Raw genomic sequence first — 20268 nt, forward strand, 5'->3', positions numbered from 1 at the left:
GCACACTTTGCCCCCATCCCTACAAATGCTCTGTGATCATGCATCATGGCAATCACTCACACACAAACACGCACGCACGCACACATCAGGCCCCGGGACCCCGACACCAAGGCACTATTCGCCCCAATGTTAACCGTGTGTGCCTGAGCTGGGCTATGGACTTCGTGTCTGAGCAGAGGTGCGTTCCAGTGAGTCCTTCTGAGCGGACTGTGGGGCCAACTGGGAGGGGTCGGGGCTGGAAAGCAGGCCCGCCCAGCCTCTCCTCTGGCGCACAGCTGGATTCCGGAATCCGGGCCCACGGGCAAAGTCCCACCCCGCCTGGGCCCCTCCGGCCGGGCCGGCCGTCTCTCCAGCACCCGGCAGACGTCCGAAGGAGACGCCCCCCCACCCACCCCCGCCATCCGGTGGATAAAAATAGCCGCGCGCAGGCCTTGGGAACGGTAATGGGAGCCACATGTTGGCCAGATGTGCCCGGGAGAGACCGCCAGGAATGCGGAGGGCCGGGAGCGCGGGGCCGGTCCCGCCCTCGCCACGCAGGCCCCGCCCCCGCACGGACCAGGCAGGCACGAGGAGCGCTTACACCGCAGTTTACTTTCTTGTGTTTCTCAAAGTCGTGTGGGAGGACGTGGGTGGCCGGGGCCTGACTTCCCCCCAGGTCCCGCCGTAGTCCCCCTCCCGGGCCCCCCCCTCAGTGCGTCTGCGTCTGCACGTGGATGGAGCCCCGGGTCCGGGACTCCTGGGTCCCCTGCTTCATCTGCACCTAGTCGGGAGAGGGCGTCAGGAGAGGCGGGCAGGGGAGGGCCAGCCCCCAGCCCCCTGGGATCCGCACCCTACCCACCTCCAGCAACAGGCGCTTCTCCTTCTCGCTCTTCAGCTCCTCCCAGATGTCCGTCAGCTTCCTCCTGCGGACAGAGACCAAGGGTAAGGGGTGGGCTGGGCAGGCTTAGAGCCCCCGCCTCCCTCCCTGCCCTCCCCCTTCCCACTTACTCCAGCTGCACCCACATCCGCTCCAGCGACCTTTTTAAAGACTCCACCTCGTCCTGTAGCCTCATTATATCGCCTCTGTCACTTTTGCTGTCCGTGAGATTTTGTGGGACCGGAGAAAGTAGGCTGGGAGTCTCTTGGGGGTCTGGAGTCGACTTGATAGGATGAGGATTCTTTTGAACAGGGGCTACCTCTTTGGGGGACTCCTGCTCTTTGGGGGGTGCCTCCTCCTTCTGAGTAGCCTCATGCTGCCCAGGTACCTCCTGGGCAGGCACGGACCCTGGCTTGGACTCAGACTGGAACGGGGAGCTGTCCCTCTGATCCACAGGGTATGTCCTCATGCAGAGGTCAGGCTCCTCTGGCATATGGACCTCTTGGGATTGAGCCTCATTGGCCACGAGAGACTTGAACTTCAGCAGGGCTTGCTCCGGAGAGAAGTGATGGAGCTGAGTGTTGTCTCTGGTGGAGGCCTCTGCAGAGAGCACCTGCTCAGGGGTCAAGACCTTTTCTAGGGTGGGGGTCTCATCCCCAGGCAGGGCCATCTTTGGGCCAGGGGCTTCATCCTCAGGTGGGACGTCTGGGGCAGGGGCCTCATCCCCAGAAGTCACGCTGTGTGGGCTGGGAGCCTTGTCCAGAGTCAGGCTCTCCTCTGGGGTGGGGTTCTCTGGGGCTGGGCCCTTGAACTCCAGAATCCGGGCCTCCTCTGAGATGGGGACCTTATCTGGAGTCAGGGTTTCCTCTGGAGTGGGGGCCTTATCTGGAGACAGAGTCTTCTCTGGGCTGGGAGTCTTGTCCAGAGTAGTGGTTTTATTCACAGGAGGGGCCTTTGCCAGGCTGCTCTGCTCTTCCTCCTGTGGTGATGCAGGTCAGGTCTCAGTTGAGGGCTGGGTACCTTGACAGTTTTAATCAGGTCCCCCTTGGCCTGAGATCCTTCCCCCTTGTACGCCACACCCCTGGGAACCAGACCCTGCCCAGCAGTCTCACTCTCCTGCGTCTCAGGCCCTCTTACCTGACTGGTGGCAGAGCGCTGCCGGGAAGTCTGGGCTTTCGATCCCTTTCTACCAGGGTGGCCTGGACCCCTGCTGAGGGAGCTGCCACTGGAGCCTAGAAGAGCAGAACCTCAGGGGTACAAGCTCCCCCGACTCTGGGTCTTTCCCCATCTCTGTCCTTCAGCACAACCACCCTGTCCCTGTCCCCCATTCCTCGCCCACCCCCGCTGGAGAGGGGCTGTGAGACCTACCGGAGTCTCGGGAGGGGCGCTTCTGACTGTCTCCACTGGGTATCCAAGATGGCCTGGAACATATCACCATCAGACCAGAAGGTGGGGGGCAGGGAGCAGCCTTTCCTTTGTACCCTACCCACCCCCACCCTGCTCCTTACTTGGGTTTGCTGGGCCCAGTGGGGGCTGTCACCAGCTTCTTGACTGTAGGCAGGGCTGCTTTGGGCATCATCTTTTTTGGTTCCTTAAGAGGAGCTGGGAGGGAAGAAGGGAGTGTGGCACCCATTCATTCCCTTATCCATTCATCTAACGGTTGGTGGCCCTGTCCTGTGCACAGGGGACTAGGGACAGGAGATGAACATTTGACTCTGCCTCCTCAGAACTCTGGGGAAGCCTACCGCCCTCGTGCCGCGTGGGCACGGGGAACCATGGGAGCAACCTGAAGGGGCACCTGGCAGAAGACAGTTGTCAGGGAGGGCTTTGGAGGGAACGTGCTTTCATATCCTGCCCGTTTTTAATCCATGCTTTTCTTTTCTTTTCTTTTTTTTTTTTTTTTTTTTTTCAACATTTTTTTAAAATTTATTTTGGGACAGAGAGAGACAGAGCATGAACGGGGGAGGGGCAGAGAGAGAGGGAGACACAGAATCGGAAACAGGCTCCAGGCTCCGAGCCATCAGCCCAGAGCCTGACGCGGGGCTCGAACTCACGGACCGCGAGATCGTGACCTGGCTGAAGTCGGACGCTTAACCGACTGCGCCACCCAGGCACCCCTTCTTTTCTTTTTTAAAGTAATTCTGTGCCCAACGTGGGGCTCAAACTCACAACCCCAAGATCAAGAGTTGCACGCTCTACCGACCGAGCCAGCCAGGCGCCCCTATCCAAACTTCTCTAAGACCTGTCTCCTGCTCGGTGCCCATGGCTGTCTCCCTGGGTCAGACTTCATCTTTTTCCTAGACCACAGCAATAACCTTCCCCAATCCAGTCCTCCCTCTGTAGAACTTCTCAGTCTTCTCTATCTCATTTACTCCCTAAGAGACCTCACCCAGTTTGAAGGATTCAATTAGCAACAACAGGCCAACGACTCCCGCATTTTCATCTCTAGCCCCTGAGCTGCAGACTCACTGTCCAACTGCCCTCTCTGTTTCCAGCTGGGGAGCTAAGTGGCATCATACACTTAATGTACCCCAAACTGAACTCTGACTTGTCATCCCCCAAACCTGCCTCTTTTCCGGACACCCCCTCACGCACTTGCCCACTTGCTCAGATGACAAGATGAGTCATCGCTGACCTCTTTCATTCCCTTATGCTGCACATCCAAACCAGCGGTCCGTCTCGACTGCTCTACCTTCAAAACGTCCTGAATTCAATCACTTGTCTCCACCTCTGCCACTAAGCGCTCCGGACCCAGGCATCTTCACCCAGACTATGGCAACATCCACCACCCTGCGCTCTGGCTTGCACTGCCCCCCTGTCCACAGCATGTTCCCACAGCAATCAGAGTGAGCTCAGGTCTGGGCATCTGGGCGGCTCAGTTGGTTAAGCATCTGACCGGTTCGGGTCATGATCTCATGTTTCGTGAGTTCGAGTCCCGCATTGGGTGAGCCCTGCTTCTCTCTCTCTCTCTCTCTCTCTCTCTGCTCCTTGTAGGATTGTCTCTCTCTCCCTCTCTCTCTTTCTGCCCCTCACTCACTTGCGCCCTCTCTGTCAAAAAAACCCAATAAACAAAAACAAAACCAAAACAAATGAGCTCAGATTCTACTGGGGAAGCAGACATAAGCAAAAGTCAAATATGCAATGTGTTGGAGTTATCAGGTATTACTGAGGAAGAAGCAGAGGAATGTCAATTTTATTTATTCTTTTAAGTTTATTTATTTATTTTGAGAGAGAGAGAGAGAGCATAAGCATGTGAGGGGCAGAGAGAGAGAGAGAGAGAGAGAACCCCAAGCAGGCTCTGCACTGTCAGTGCAGAGTCCGATGTGGGGCTTGAACCCATGAACCGTGAGATCATGACCTGAGCCGAAACCAAGGGTCAGGTTCTTAGCTGAGCCACCCAGGCGCCCCAGAAATGTCCATTTTAAATGGGGTGGTCGGAGAAGGCCACACTGAGATGACATCGGCGCGAACACAGTCACACGCGGGGACATTCATATTCATGGACACACGACCAGCCACTCTGGCACATGCACACATGCTGGCATTTAGTCACACGCACAGTATCACACGCAGACACACGCACAAATCCTGACGGTGTGCATAGCGGGCTAGAGCATGGATCCTATAGCCAGACACCAGGCTTTGACGTCCTGCTCCATTACTTGCCAGCTGTGTGAAAACTTGGGTAAGTCACTTAACCTCTCTGTGCCCCGGCATCCTCATCCACCCAGTATACATCTGGCAGGGTTGTTGTGAGGTTTGGGTGACTTCCTTCGCATGAGGCGCTTAGAAGAGTATTTGGCATATAGGCAAAGCTCAGTAAATGTCAACTTTGACTTCAGCTGCTCGTACTTCGGCTGATTAGGTGCTCGATAGGGCCCTCCCACTGGAAAACAATTATATCCTCCTTAAGATACAATTTTGAGGCACCGTTGGAACTCGAAGAGGTGGGGGAGGTCCATTAAAAAGGAGGGAACTGAGGGGCGCCTGGGTGGCTCAGTTGGTTGAGTATCTGACTTCGGCTCAGGTCATGATCTCACGGTTCGTGAGTTAGAGCCCCACCTTGGACCCTGTGCTGACAGCTCAGAGCCTGGAGCCTGCTTCGGATTCGGTGTCTCCCTCTCTCTCTCTGCCCCTCCCCCGCACTTGCTCTCTCTCTGTCTCTCACAAATAGATAAACGTTAAAAAAAAATTTTTTTTTAATAAAAAAAAAAAAGGAGGGAACTGAGGCCAGAAAAGTAGGGAGAGGGCAGCACTACTGTGGCTACTGAGCCTGGGCCTGTGATGAGCAGATGCCCCACGGTGTCTCCCTTGGCTCTCCACACAACCCAAGCTTGGTTGCTACGCAGCAGTGAGCCCTTTCTTCCAGAGGGCTGAAGTGGTCTCTACTGGTGGGTGCCCTGTAGTTACTGGTGGGAGTAGAGGCAAGTCCTCTCTGGAAGAAATCTTCCCCTACTGAGGCATACACAACTCACTCAGGTTGGGATCGAGTCATGAGCTCACACACAAAAATCATAAAACACACGAGAAAGGAGGCGACTGAGAATGGAACTCAGCAGACACAACACACAGCAGACACAGGAGTTGTCAGAGAACATAGTTGCGTGCAACATGAGCACGAAACGAAGGGACCATCAGGAATAAACAGGCAAATGTGGGAGGGCGGGGAAAGAAAACTGAAACTGCTAGAGATGAAAAACAGCGTTCTTGAAATAAATCAAATGCACTACAGGTTAAATAGCAGATTCAACACAGCCAAAACAGCAGAGAGATCCAGTAAACAGGAAGCACAGTGAGACAAGGAGCAGAAAATCTGAAAGCAGAGGTAAAGGAGTGGATAATGACAGGGGGTCTGACTGCGGCTGAATGAAGGGCCAGACAAATCCTCACCTCTAAAGGCAACTAGAAAGCTGGACAAAACCACCATTTCTATGCCCTGGAAATGGACCAAAGGCATGAGATAATCCGAGAAGCATTTATGCTTGATGGCGTCCTTGCCCACGGCTGCACCTGTCCCTGCTCTGCCAGCATGATCCACACCGACCCTCTGTGGCCTAGGGCAGGCTGCAGGAGTTGGCAGCTTTCACGGCCATGAGAGAAGGGAGGTCACATGATTTGGGGTTTAACCTGAGACTTGGCACTGGTTTCAGAGATATGACACCAAAAGCACAAGCAACCAAAGAAAAAAAATAGGGAAGTGAGACTTCATCAAGATGTAAAACTTTTGCGCATTAAAAGGTACCATTAAGAAAGTACAAAGACAGCCGACAGGATGGGAGAAAATATGTGCAAAGTACGTGTCTGATAAGGGACTTTGCTCAAGATATATATAAATTCTACAGGTCGGGGCACCTGGGTGGCTCCATTGGTTAAGCGTCTGACTCTTGATTTCAGCTCAGAATATGATCTCACGGTTGTGAGATCAAGCCCTGGGTTGGGCTCCACGCTCAGCATGGAGCCTGCTTGGGATTCTCTCTGTCTCTCTGCCCCTACCCACCTGTCTCTCAAAATAAAAAAATAAACATTAAAAAATAAAAAACTTCTACAAGTCAAATAACCCAATTTAAAAATGGGCAAAGGATCCAAATAGACATTTCTCCGAAAGATATATAAATTGTCAATGAACATATGAAGAGAGAGTCCACATCTAAGCTGGCACAGAGAGGTGCAGCAGAACCACAATGAGAAACCACGTCACACACACTAGGATGATTATCATAAAAAGGAGAGGGACAAGTGCTGGGGAGGATGTGGAAAAAGTATAACCCTCGTGCACCTGCTGGTAGGACCAGAAAACGGGACTAGCGCTTTGGCAAACAGTCTGACAGTTCCTCCCAACGCTAAATACAGAGTGGTCACAGCACCCAGAAATCATTTGCCTAGGCATACACCCAAGAGAAATGGAAACAGGTCAACACAAAAACTTGTACACAAATGTTCATGCCCCCAAAAGTAGAAACAACCTCAATGTCCACCAGCAAACACGTGGATGAATCGTGGTACATCCATATGAGGGAATATTATCGGGCAACTAAAAGGAATGAAGCATAGCAGACACCGGAAAAATGGATGAACCTTGAAAACAAAAGGTACGATAGAAAAGGTGTCTTTTTAAGTACTTGAATGTATTAACAAGTCTCTGATGAGACTGAACAAGAAAAAAGAGAGGAAAAAATTACTAGAAATGAAAAAAGACTTTTAAGTGCAGATGCAGATTATAAAAGAACATTATGAATGACTTTAGGCAAATAACTAGAAAACTGATAAAATGGATAATCACAAATATAACTCGTTAAAACTGATTTAAGAATTTAGCCAGATTTTTGGTCAGCCATCAGTACCCAGGGACCAGGAGATTAGACTGCTAATGGTGCAAGGCTCCTAAAATGCAAGGTTTCCTCCCGAGTTCCAAGGTCAAGCCATTTGAATAACAGTTGCAAAGGGACCTTTGCAGATGTAATCAAGTTAAGATGAGGTCATACTCTCCGGGCGCCTGGGTGGGCTCAGTTGGTTAAGTGTCTGACTTTGGCTCAGGTCATGATCTTGCAGTTCCTGGGTTTGAGCCCTGAGTCAGGCTCCACGCCGACAGCTCAGAGCCTGGAACCTGCTTCTGATTCTGTGTCTCCCTCTCTCTGGCCCTCCCCCGCTCACGCTGTGTCTCACTCTCTCCCTCTCAAAAATAAAATAAAAAACATTAAAAATAAATAAATAAATAGGAGAAAACCCAGAGAATCATTTCAAAAGATTCATATAAACAATTTGAGAAAATTCAACACATACTTGTTTTTTTTAATTAAAAAGATTTTTTATGTTTATTTTTGAGAGAGAGTGTGAGTGGGGGAGGAGCAGAGAGAGAGGGAGACACAGACTCCAAAGCAGGCTCCAGGCTCTGAGCTGTCAGCACAGAGCCCAATGCGGGGCTCGAACTCACAAACTGCGAGATCGTGACCTGAGTCAAAGTTGGATGCTGAACCGACTGAGCTGCCCAGATGCCCCTCGACACATACTCTTGATAAATATTCTAAATAAACTAGAAATAGAATCGTTGTTAAAGGAGAAGTTTGGAAACATTCCACTTGAAATCAGAACATAGAAATGATGCTCAATGTGACTACTTGTATTCAATAGTGTATTGAGCCCCTAGCCACTATAGGAAAATAAAATGAAGACATAAGGAGTAGAAAAGATAGAGCAAAATTGTCATTAGTCACAGATGACATAACTGTCTTCAAAGAAAACTTATTAGGAATCCACAGATAAACTATTAGAAATAATAAGAGTTTAGCACCGTGGCTGGCTATAAAATCAATATACAAAAATCAATGCATTTCTATATTCCAAAATAAACAGAAGAATATCTAATTTTTTAAAAGGCACAAGAAAAAAAAATAAAAATAAAAGGCACAAGAAAAAATCTGTGGTATTTAGAAATAAATTTTATAAAAGCTGGGTAAAAATCACACGCGGAAAATAATAAACGATGCTGAAATAGCTCCTTGTCCATATGGAAAAAGTTCTAATTGGGTCACTCATTAAAAATCAATGCCAAAGAGAATGCAAACTGGTGCAGCCACTCTGGAAAACAGTACGGAGTTTCCTCAAAAAAATTAAAAATAGAACTACCCTACGACCCAGCAATTGCACTACTAGGTATTTATCCAAGGGATACAGGTGTGCTGTTTCGAAGGGGCATATGCACACCAATGTTTATAGCAGCACTATCAACAATAGCCAAAGTATGGAAACAGTCCAAATGTCCATCGATGGATGATGAATGGATAAAGAAGATGTGGTATATATACACAATGGAGTATTACTCGGCAATCAAAAAGAATGAAATCTTGCCATTCGCAACTACGTGGATGGAACTGGAGGGTATTATGTTAAGCAAATGAGTCAGAGGAAGACAAATAGACAAATATCATATGACTTCACTCATATGAGGACTTTAAGATACAAAACAGATGAACATAAGGGAAGGGAAGCAAAAATAATATAAAAACAGGGATGGGGACAAAGCATAAGAGACTCATAAATATGGAGAACAAACAGAGGGTTACTGGAGGGGTTGTGGGAGGGGGCATGGTCTAAGTGGGTAAGAGGCATTAAGGAATCTACTCCTGAAATCATTGTTGCACCATATGGTAACTAACTTGGATGTAAATTAAAAAAATAAATTAAAAGAAAATTTCTTACAAATAAAAATATGCAAAAAAAAAAAAAAATCAAAGCTACAGAGATGAAGACACTTTAAAAAGCAACACTTCAAATGTTTTAAAGAAATATAAATGAGGGGTGCCTGGGTGGCTCAGTTGGTTAAGCCTTGGACTTCAACTCAGGTCGCGACCTGGCGGTTGGTAAGGTCGAGACCCACATCAGGCTCTTCACTAACAGTGCAGAGCCTGCTGGGGATTGTTTCTCTCCCTTGCTCTCTGCCCCCCCCCCCCCACTCATGTTTTCTCTCTCTCTCTCTAAATAAAATAAGCTTAAAAAGAAGACATAAGCTTAAAAAAAAGAAGGGGTGCCTGGCTGACTCAGTTGGTTGGGTGTCCTATGTCAGCCCAGGTCATGATCTCCCAGTCCAGGACGTGGGTTCCAGCCCTGTGTCAGGCTCTGTGCTGAAGGCTCAGAGCCTGGACCCTGCTTCAGATTCTGTGTCTCCCTCTCTCTCTGCCCCTCCCCTACTGATGCTCTGTCTTTCTCTCAAAAATAAACAAACATTAAAAAAAAAAAAAAAAAAAAAAAAAAATATATATATATATATATATATATATATATATATATATATATATATGACTGTTTTTCTGAATTTGGAGCAGGAAGGATTTCTTAGACAAGGAAAAACCCGCTAACCATTAAAGATTGATATGTTTGCATTAAAATTAAGAATTCCTGGGGCGCCTGGGTGGCGCAGTCGGTTAAGCGTCCGACTTCAGCCAGGTCACGATCTCGCGGTCCGTGAGTTCGAGCCCCGCGTCAGGCTCTGGGCCGATGGCTCGGAGCCTGGAGCCTGTTTCCGATTCTGTGTCTCCCTCTCTCTCTGCCCCTCCCCCGTTCATGCTCTGTCTCTCTCTGTCCCAAAAATAAATAAAAAATGTTGAAAAAAAAAAATTTAAAAAAAAAAAAAAAAAAAGAATTCCTGTTCATCAAAGAACACCATTATACAAAAAGAGACAACAAACCACAATGAGAAATAATATTTGTAAGGCATATAACCCACAAAAGATTGGTATTCAGTTTATATAAAGAACTCCAACTAATTTAACCAGGGAGGAGCATCTGGATGGCTCAGTCGGTTGAGCGACTTCGGCTCAGGTCATGATCTCACAGCTTGTGAGTTGGAGCCTCGCGTTGGGCTCTGTGCTGACAGCTCGGAGCCTGGAGCCTGCTTTGGATTCTGTGTCTCCCTCACTCTCCGCCCCTACCCCTCTCATGCTCTGTCTCTCTCTCTCTCCAAGATAAATAAACGTTAAAAAAAAATTTTTTTTAATTATAACTAACCAGGGAAATAAATGCAAATTAAGTCCAAAAGGAGATGTTCTTTTGTAGCTACTAGATTCACACACACACACACACACACACACACACACACACACAAGTAAAAGCTGATAATACCTCTGTTAAAGAGGATTTGGATTAACAGGATCTCATACAGCTCATACACCGATGGTGGAATATTAAAGTGTACAACATTTTGAAAACCAAAGCGACTTTATGTCATAAAAACTGAACATTCACGAACCCTATAATCTAGAAGTGCCACTCCTAGGATTATATCCCAGAGAAATTATTGTACGTGCACACCAGGACAGAGGCTCAGGAATGTTAGAACTATTTGTTGTAACAAAAACTAGAAATAATGAAAATGTCTAACATCAGGCGATCAGATACATACAGAAGCTGTGGTAAATTCCCTGCAAGGAATATTATACAGCAGAGGAAAATTAGTGAATTTACATCTACATACAACATGGATTAATCTTAGAAATATGATGTTGATTGGAAACAGCAACTCCCAGAAGACTATAAACAAGATATCATTTTTATCAAGCTCAAAAGAAGCAAAAATTAATTAAGCAATACATTATTTAGGCACATACATAGGTAAGGAAACTTAAAAACTCAAGGGAATTATAAACACAAAATTCAGGATAGTGGTTACCTTTTTGGGGTAGGTAGCAGAATGGAAAAGAAAAGGAACACACAAACTATTAGCAATATTCTAGTTCTTGGGTTTGGTAACAGATCGCGAATGTTCACGGGAGTCCATTGTTGAGGTTTAAAGCACATATGTACGTTTTGCGTGAAATATTACATTAAGAGATAAATAAAATACCCCAACAGAACTATTCACTGACACGTTTATATGACGTGTGAACACACACACGGTCTCATAGACGCAGACGCATTGATCCATACCTTTCCTTAAAAAAGGAAATGAATCTATGGGGCGCCTGGGCGGCTCAGTCAGTTAAGCGGCCGACTTCGGCTCAGGTCATGATCTCACAGTCTGTGGGTTCGAGCCCCGCGTCGGGCTCTGTGCTGACAGCTCAGAGCCTGGAGCCCGTTTCAGATTCTGTGTCTCCCTCTCTCTGACCCTCCCCCGTTCATGCTCTGTCTCTCTCTGTCTCAAAAATAAATAAACATTAAAAAAAAAAAAAGGAAATGAATCTAAACACGCTGATAGCCACATTCTCAAGACACACAAAAAATTATGAACACAGTAATACACTGATTCCTACACACTGATCTGCACACATTCCTACCAGGTCCTTATCCCACATAGAGGTAGCTCCTAAGGGGCTATAATACTGAACCACTGGAGAGCTATGGGTGTTTATGGATGGGCAACTAAACTGGTGAGCCCCCCACCCCACCCCCGCCGAGAACAAAATCCACCCCCCGCACACAAATCCCAGGCTTCCTGGGCACCCACCTGACTCCCGAGATGCCACTTTCCGTGGGATCAGCTTCTTGATCTGTGAAGAAGAAAATTATCAGAATCTGAAGAAGGGTCCCCACATTTCTAAGTTCACCCTCATTTAGGGGTGAACTAAATGCCCACTAAATACCACGACCCCCAACTTTTTCCAGAGCAGCACGCCCCACCCCCCCTACCTGAGTGTCTCGCTCCATACTCACTGGGGGTGGGGGGAGGACAAAGTTGTCTGGAAAGACTCCTCTTCTGCCTTGAGACTCTCCTTCCCACCAGCCCTTATCCTCTGTGGTCTGGGAGAGCAAGAGGCCATGGGGAAGTGAGCCAGATCCCCAAGCTCCTTCCTTCCAGGGTGCCTCCGCTTCTCCACGCACCCTTCCGGGCCGCCTCCCCTGCCCTGCGCCTTTCATACCTTCCTCAGTACTTTCACCTCGTCTCCTCTCCGCAGCGCCAACTCATCTGGGGCCTCAGGCTGGTAGTCGAACAGCACCCTATAGATCTCAGGGCGGGAGACTGAGGGGAGGTCAGTCCACTGAAGCCAACTCTTCTCCCCGGATCAGTCAGCTGCTCCCTCCCCCATCAGCCTAGTTGGGGGTTCCCCTCTCCCAAGTCAGGGTGGCTCTCAGGAGGTGGTTTCCAGGAAACCTTTGGCTGGGTGCTCACCTGTCTGCAGGTAGTCTGGAGGGCTGTCATAGGTCAGGCTGCTCAGCTAGTGGAGGAGGGGGAGGGTAGAAGAAGCTGAGCCTCCACCTCCCCAAGAGGAACTCACCACTCCTGCGCCCACCGCACCCAGTTTACCTTGGGAGGCCGCTGGGGACTGGGGCTGACTGAAGGCATGTCTGGGTTCCCGAGGCCTGATGGGGACAGTGAAGTTAGGGGGCTTGCTAATTCAGTTTAGATCGTGGGAGAGGTCAAAGGGGTCACAGGGTCAGGATGTGTGGATCACAGGCCCGGGCCACTGGGAGGGTCACTGGAGATTCCAGAGTCTGGTCACAAGGGTTCTTGGGGTCACAGGGTGCAGGTCTCACTTGGGGGCCCACTGTCCAGCAACTCCACAAAGTTGGATGGAAAGGCTCCCAGCTGCCCGTTCTTCTTCCCCAGCCACCAGCCGTCCTCAATCTGGGGAGGAGGAGGACGCAGGGCCATCTGGTTCTGCCCCAGGGTCTTTCGAGAATTCTTCCACCATTTTTTCTGCCCCAATTCTGCCCAATGCCCACCTCCTCCTTTGCTCCCTCACTTTCCCGTTTCGGCGCCCCTCACCATCCCCATCGCCCACACCCTCACTTCACACATCTCCCTGGGGACGCAAGCGCTCCAGCACCTCAAGCACCTCCAGCCCTCCAGCACCTCCGTCCAAAGCCTCTCATCATCACCTCGTCCCCTCACCTCCTTTATCACTTCCACAATCTCCCCAGCTTGCAACTTCAGCTCGTCCGCCTGCTCCGGGCTGTAGTTGAAGTTCACCTTGCACCATCTTTGGGGGCCCCGAGATTTGGCGGGGCGACCTCAGATCGGACCAGAGAGAGAGGCCGCTGATCTGTGAGCCCCAGTCCACTGAGCTGAGAGAGGGGCGGGCCGGGAGCGCCCTAGCAGAAGCTCCAGGCCCCGCCCTGAGGCGGAGCATTGTACCCAAGAACCAATCACAGACCACAGAGTGCCGATTGGCCCCGCCCAGAGCCGCGCCCGTCACGTCCCGCTAGGGGTGGCCGGAGCCGCGCAGGCTCCGCGCGCCCGCCCACCCGGCCTGGCGCTCACCTCGGCGGCGCGCACAGCGCGGGCTCGGCGCCTCCCCGGCGCCGCGCAGAGCCTCGGGGATCTCCTGGAGATGAGGGCATGGGGACGTGGGGGCTCTCAGTTCCTGAGGGCGCGCACTGAGACCCTCCTCCACCCGACCTGCGGCCCGGCCTCACCTGCACCGACCTCTCGGGGAAGAGGCCACAACGACCCCGTAGCTCTCCGCGCAGCCAGCCCCGTGAGGACCCCTCGCACACCTGCCGGACCACGTCCCCGGGGGCCAGATTCAGTTCGTCCTCCTTCTGCGCGCGGTATCCTGCCAGGACCAGCACCTCTGCGGGCGGAGGACCGGGCGGGGGCGCGTCTCAGAAGGGACCGGTCCGGGCACACTGGCTTAGGCGAGAATCCCGGGCTCCGCGTGGAGGACAACGGGAGAGCGGGGCGGTGGTGTGAGCCATTTCTGCCACCCCCAAACCCTCTGCACATACCCATAGCTTCAGGGTCGCGCTCCAGAGCCGGGCGCTGGAAGGACAGTACTGTCCCGCAGGCAGCCGAGTACTGGGCCCAGGTAGGATGGGTGGGACGAGCTGCGAGGTTGTGAAGCGAAGGAGGCGGAGACGCTAGCCGATAGGTCGGGCCCGGGATTCTGGGAGTGGGTGTGGGAGAGGGGGCGGCCCGGCTCAGCAGGTTCGGCCCCCAACCCAGGGATGAGGAGGACTCCAGGGTCCCTGGCCAGTGCTGGGGCCACAGCTCCCCCACGTGTTTATCCCAACCTAGTCACTTAAATTACAGTCTAGCCGCCTCTCCTCTCCCTGGCAGCCGTAGGCCCTGAGGCTCCCACCCACCGTTCGCACAGAGCCTTCCCTGGCCTATCTTCTCCCCGCTGGCAAGCTTTGAGCAGCAGAAGAGGCGGGAGAGGCGCATACCAGGGTGGGGCCCCCAGCAGGCTGCAGCTGCTCTGAGGCAGGCCCTGGGTGGAGGAGGTGGCTGTCTAGCGCACACAAAGCTATTCCTAGTGTACTCCAAATCTCTGCTGTCCCTGGAAGGCACGTTACCCCCACAGCCCCACCCCAGGTCAAAGGAGGAGGGCAGAGACCCCAGCTTCCCGCCACCTGGCTTCTTTGGTTTCATAAAACACCTCCCAGATTCTCCTTGGGAAAAGGGCGAGAAAAAAGGAACTTGAAGAGCTTCCGTGGCTCCTGCTCAGAGCCAAGCTCAGAGCTAGTAAGGGCTCAAGTTTAGGGTCCATCTGGTGCCAATCCCATCCAGGCTGGGCTTTCAAGTAATCTTTCTGCTCAGTGGTGAACACGGAAGGCTGAACCTGTTGTCCACGACCCGTGTCCTTTACCCCACCACTTTGGAAGCCAAAGTCCTTGCCCATAACACAGGGAAAAAACCTAGTTCTCTTGGGGTGTCCAAGTTACAGGATGATGCAAAACCACTGGGGTGACGAGTTACTAGCCAGCAAAGGGTGGCAGTCTCCTCCCAGAACAACTGGGCACGGAGCTGATGAAGAGACTGAGCAACAGTCTGGGCCCAGCCCTCACAGACATTTGTCTTTCAGCTGCCCTGAAGCTGCTGTGGCAGGTACCCTCCCCCCCCTCCCCCCCACTAAGGGTGACAATGACCAGAGTCCATTTACATCTGCCTTCTTCATTTATTTATTTATTTGCAGGAGGAGTTGAAACAAATTTGAAGGGTGTTTTCATTTTTTCCCCCTAAACATGAATCATTCAAGTAAAACCAACTTAACTATAGAAATGTAGCAAAGTAAGGGGAAAGAAGCACAACAACCCAAGAGGCAAAGGTTGGGGGTGGGGGGAAGAGGTGGGTGCAGTCCGCATATAACATATGCATAAATGCCATATGATTCACCTGCTCAGGACCGCCTCCCCAGAAGGCAAGCACAAGGACCCATTTTAAGAGGATGTTTTCCCCCCAAACATCCAAGAATGTTTCAACTTAAAGCTTAAGGTTAAAAAAAAAAAAAAAAAAAAAAAAAAGGAAAAGGAAAAGAAAAAACAAACCCCCACAAACCACCCAGCCATAACCACCTTCCTTAATCGATCATAGGAGTTTCTTTTCATTTTATAAAAAGATTAATAAAAAATATTGAAAAAATTATTTTCTCATCTTATATTTGTAAAGATAATAGAATTCAGAAGTTTCTTAGAAAACAGACCAGAAACTGCCGTCCAGTTTCCACCCCTGTTGCTGAGAGGATCAGCAGGACTACAAAGTTTGGGATACTGGAGCTGCTGGTGGAGAATGGGATGCCCAGCCCAGAAGAAATCAGAAAATATTGGGGTGTGGGGGGGACGTGGGGTATGGTTAGCAGCACACCATCGGATACATGGCTGTGCAGAAAAGGGGAACACAAGGTGGTCAGAAAGGCCTTGAACTCCTCCTCGACATACAAAACCGATTTTTACAAAGATCCAAGCAGTTTGGTCCCAAACTGAGGTGAACACTTCAAAGTTTATTCACATGCTTTGTTTTCTCTTTGAAGAATCAAAGTTGCCCAAATTAAATCTTTCTGCTATGGTTACTACATATGCCTTAAAAAAAAAAAAAAAAAAAAAAAAAAAGGAAGAAGAAGGGCTTTTAAAATCAGGATAAGGGAGAAGAGATTGAAAATCAAATTAGTCCTCTTAGCTCCAAATGAAATTAAGAACAAAACTGTTGGTTTCTAATAGGGAACAAACCAAAATCCAGGTATCGCTCTCCCCTCCCTACCCCAGCCCCCACCCCGCACACCAACAACAAATGAGAAACACAGCTAAAGCCCAATGTGTTGTGTTCTGCTCCAGAGCTGGGCCCAACCCCCCAGGCCCCTCAGCCGGCCGCCTGTCCAGTGGGACTTGGCGCCAGGGATGCTTTCGGCGGTGATAGGATTCTGCGTGGCTGGGGGGTGAGGGGGGTGGGATTTTCGCAATCTTGAGGCTTCTCTGTTTCGCTCCTCACCAGCCATCTTCCCAGCGCCCTCTCTCCCCTGGGCAGGGGCTCCCATCAGAGTGGCCCCTACTCAGTTGTGGGCTGTAAATTGTCCTTCTCTTCTCGGTTCTCTGTCCCACTCTCGTCGTCTTCAATCTCCCCTTCCTCCCCACTGAACTTGTCATGGGCCCATTTGGGGCTGGTGCTGGATTTCCGGAACATGAACCGGCCTCGACCCCGGGGGAAGGCTCCTCGGCCCCGACCCCGGCTCACCCACTTGTCACTGCCTTCGCCTTCACGGTCATCATGCTGAGAGGAAGGAAAACTGCCATCAGTACTGGAGCGAACAATCGTGGCCAGAGCCCTCTTCTCATCCAAATGTGACTCTCAAACCAACCTTTTGCCCCACCCCACCGTTTGTTCCTTTTGTGTTCTCATCCCTGTGCCCTAGTCCAAAAATGCTACTGATTCAGATCCAAGACGATCTTCCTGTTGTGTGCCTTAGGAATTCTAAGGCAGTGGCTTGGGGGCATTATAATAATGATGATAAAACCCTCACTGAGCACTGAAAGACGTTCACACCCATGACCTCATTTAATCCTCACTTCTACCCTCCTATTATTATCACCCTCCACCATGCAAAAGAGGAAGGAAAAAGGCTTAGCAACTTTAGGTGACTCCATGTTATTTAATACACCATCTCTCAAAGGACAGGTCTGAGAAAGCCAATCACACCAAAACATGAAACTATGTCTGATGTGGGACATCAGGCAGCTACCAGAGGAAGTGACACTCAATACCTCGTTGGGATGTCAGCTCTTCCCGCCCACCCCACCCCCCCACCCCAACCAGCCTGGAACAGGAAGTGAGAACAAAGGCAAATGACTTGGTCACAGTGTCAGACCTGTAAGTGGCAAAGGCAGGACCAGAACCCAGCCTCCCATCTTCTATCCCCCCTTTAATTTCATGCAAAGAGGCAGTGTGGCTGAGCAGAAAAAAAACACAGCCTGCATCTCAATCCTGTTCTGATGATCTCATGAGAGAAGGAGGCTCCAATGAAAGAATGAGAAAGCATTTTGAAAACTAGAAGTTGGTGTTCCCTCATGAGCTGCATGGCTTCAAAAACTCTAAACCATTACAAGCAGGACCTCAGGCTCCAGGGGTCAACTCAGCTAAGGGCCAGCTGCTTCTTACCAGGGCTGCCTGTTCAACAGCCTAAACGCATGAAGCCAGCAATGCTCCTTCAGAAGGCAGATGGGAGACAGGGAGAAGGGCTCTAGATGGACTTTAATCATTCTCCTATAGCAGTGCCACTCCAGCACTGATCCTAGGCCACACCAACTCCTCCCTGGAGGGTCCAAGGGTCCTCTAGGAGTCTCAACTCAGCTCCTAGCAGCCCCAGAAAAGTGAAGTTTGCTGTACACAACCATCTACAAAACCTGTTTCCTAACTGTGCAACTGACAATACACACCAACACCAGCCCTTCTTGTGGGTGATGAAGGCTTGGCTGCAAGTTTACTTTGGTTACAACACTCAGAGTCACGTGCTGGGACCTAGGCCTGCTAGTGATATACAGCAAGGCGGAGAGAACTTACTCATTGGCAAGGTAATCCAGCCTAGAAGAGCCCCAGTATGAGGGAGACAGGGAGAGCCTGGGAAATACCTGCTACTTCGGAGTGACCAGAAGCTGAGATGAGAGGTGCCCAGTGTCATTTCATTCTGGAGACAGATCCCCTCCCTCACAGAGACCCTGTGCTGTCTTTTCTATCTATCTTGCACGAGGGAGTGAGAGTGGAAGTGCAGACTTGGGAGAGGGTTATGACTCCATCCCTGAATAAAGGCTGGAGGGAGGCTGAGGTTGGGTTAGCAATTAAAAAGCTCACAGACCTATGAGGCACCTGGGTGGCTCAGTTGGTTAAGTGTCTGACTCTGAACTTTGGCTCAGGTCATGATCTCACAGTTCGTGAGTTTGAGCTCCGTGTCGGGCTCTGTGCTGGCAGTGCAGAGCCTGCTTGTGATTCTTTCTCTCTCTGCCCCTTCCCTGTACGCTCTCTCTCTCAAAATAAATAAATAAACTTAAAAAAAAAAAAAAAATGCTCACAGACTAAAAAGGCCAGAGCAAGCCTTCTTGTTTATCCTAGAATCCATAAACCTCTTAGACGATAAAACACTTCTGAGGCCGGGACCAGCTCTCAAGAGAACACTCATCTTTTGCCGGCACTGTGCTGTCCCTCGAGTACAAATCTCCCCCCTCCCCCCTCCCAGTGCAATATGCCTACACACATATTTAATCACAGTTCTGGACAGATCAATTAAAGCCTTGGTATCAGCTACTGTGTGTGCCCAAGGCACTGCTCCGGCCCTTCCCACTTATCCCAGACACCTACCAAGTAATACTTCTTGCTTTTGGGTGTGTACTCGGGGTCCCACTCCTCCTCCCGGGTTCTCTTTTGAAAATCGTTGTTGCTGTTATTGTTGTTGTTACCAGAGTAGTTGCCTCTGCCCCAGCCTCTCCCTCTGGCTCGAAATTGCTGTGGCATTAAGTAGGGAAAAGGAACAAAGGACTCTGTCAGGAATGGAGAAAAACAACTCCCTGCCTTCTGTTCAAATCCTGTTCTAGTGCAGAACAGACAGCAGTCCTCTGGTCAATCTGCTGGTCAAATGGTCTCTAGCTCAAGTCTGGAGCCCATACAGAGAGGACCATATGGCACAAGGCCCTCCCTACAGACACAGCAGGGAGTCAAGGTAAGTGGGGGAAATAATGAGGCCAGAAGCCCCAAGAGGCTTTCTAGGTAAGAAAAATAAGTAAAAAGAAAAAGCTTAAGGAAGAGGGGAACCACAGATTCTGGGATCTATAGACTGAATTCCTTGTATCAAGGACAATAAAACTAGTATTTGGATAAACAAACAATTGGGAGGAATAGGGGCTCAGAGAAAGGGAGAGGGGGCAGGATCTTACAAAGGTCCCTCGAGCTCTGCCTCCTCTTTCACTTGGACCCACGAAGTCTTTGGTCCCCAGTCTGGACTTGTCAAAGCCTGTGGTGCTCTCTTCCCTCTCCTCCGTCTCTTCAGTGTACTCTTCCGCTTTGTAGGAGTGGGATGACTGGGAGGAAGAGGAGGATGACCTGGACCGGTCTCGTGCTCTCCGGTGCTTCCTACGAAAACAGAAGAGCCAGGGATTTAAATCACCAAGCTCCAGGGTACAGCCCTTGGCTGTACTCACTGGTAAGAAGCACAGGGCAATCAGGAACATATCTGTGATGAAAACACTGAAGACACTGAGTAACCTCAAAACACCCAACTCACCCCCAACTTACCCACCCAGGGTACCTAGGAGGCCTCCTCTCAGTTCTGTGGGTCATGTTCAGTGACAGGTCTATGTGTCAGCCTGTGATGAACATGGGACATACACAGAGAAGGAACAGAACACAGCCCATGGCCCCGTATAATACATTTGCATGAACTAGAAAGGCAGAGGAGAGAACACTGCATTGCAGGCCATGACGTATCTGGAACTGGTACAGAGGTTTAATATATTACCATGTGTTTAGTGCTTTACATTACTTTTATTTCTCATAGGAAGAACACTACTGGCCTAATTTAGGCCTGTTCTAGAGACTGAACAAACAATATGCTTCAACACTTCACAATGACATAGCAGGTATGTAGTGAATGGCGGCTGTGATTATTCAGTATTATTTCTCCCACTTTATAGACAAGAGATTCAGGGTGACAGAGCTGAGCAGAACTGGGGTTCAAACCTAGCTCTAATTATACCACTATCCCACATACCACCTCTCACTGAGC

At 50.1% G+C, this 20268-nt stretch overlaps 2 protein-coding genes across 7 annotated transcripts in view; both read right to left on the reverse strand.

Annotated features, from left to right (window-relative positions):
- Positions 1-570: 570 nt before the first annotated feature.
- SH3D21 (SH3 domain containing 21) lies at positions 571-14413 on the reverse strand. 4 transcript variants are annotated; one of them, XM_058718052.1, is made up of 16 exons: positions 14015-14412; positions 13703-13860; positions 13548-13611; positions 13179-13297; positions 12821-12911; positions 12591-12646; positions 12456-12501; positions 12205-12305; positions 11975-12085; positions 11793-11835; positions 2365-2458; positions 2225-2277; positions 1994-2088; positions 988-1835; positions 839-902; positions 571-754 (listed from the first exon to the last, which is right to left on the reverse strand). In XM_058718052.1, exons 1-16 carry the CDS (start codon positions 14016-14018, stop codon positions 689-691), a joined length of 2013 nt encoding a protein of 670 aa, XP_058574035.1. In that variant the 5' UTR covers positions 14019-14412; the 3' UTR covers positions 571-688. The 4 variants fall into 4 exon arrangements, with proteins under 4 accessions (XP_058574035.1, XP_058574033.1, XP_058574036.1 ...); XM_058718050.1 differs by having other exon boundaries at positions 571-760; positions 14015-14403; XM_058718053.1 differs by having other exon boundaries at positions 571-760; positions 11999-12085; positions 14015-14393.
- A 750-nt stretch (positions 14414-15163) lies between these two features.
- THRAP3 (thyroid hormone receptor associated protein 3) overlaps positions 15164-20268 on the reverse strand; it is a 78078-nt gene continuing 72973 nt past the window's right edge. For all 3 annotated transcript variants that reach the window (XM_058718038.1, XM_058718036.1, XM_058718037.1), the window contains exons 10-12: positions 19421-19616; positions 18849-18992; positions 15164-16769 (exon numbers count right to left, since the gene is read on the reverse strand). In XM_058718038.1, the coding sequence (XP_058574021.1) occupies positions 16548-16769; positions 18849-18992; positions 19421-19616 (562 nt within the window). In that variant the 3' untranslated portion in view covers positions 15164-16547. The remainder of the gene's footprint in view (positions 16770-18848; positions 18993-19420; positions 19617-20268) is intronic.

Source organism: Neofelis nebulosa, chromosome 2 (assembly GCF_028018385.1).
Source record: "Neofelis nebulosa isolate mNeoNeb1 chromosome 2, mNeoNeb1.pri, whole genome shotgun sequence".
In the NCBI taxonomy this organism is placed as follows: domain Eukaryota; kingdom Metazoa; phylum Chordata; class Mammalia; order Carnivora; family Felidae; genus Neofelis; species Neofelis nebulosa.

Excerpts from the sequence above, each read along its gene's own strand:
- SH3D21 (XM_058718051.1), bottom strand. Across the intron at positions 12,086-12,204 it reads AGGTGAAAGTACTGAGGAAG|ACCACAGAGGATAAGGGCTG; the intron begins GTATGAAAGGCG and ends TTGCTCTCCCAG. Across the intron at positions 1,836-1,993 it reads AGCGCTCTGCCACCAGTCAG|GAGGAAGAGCAGAGCAGCCT; the intron begins GTAAGAGGGCCT and ends GCATCACCACAG.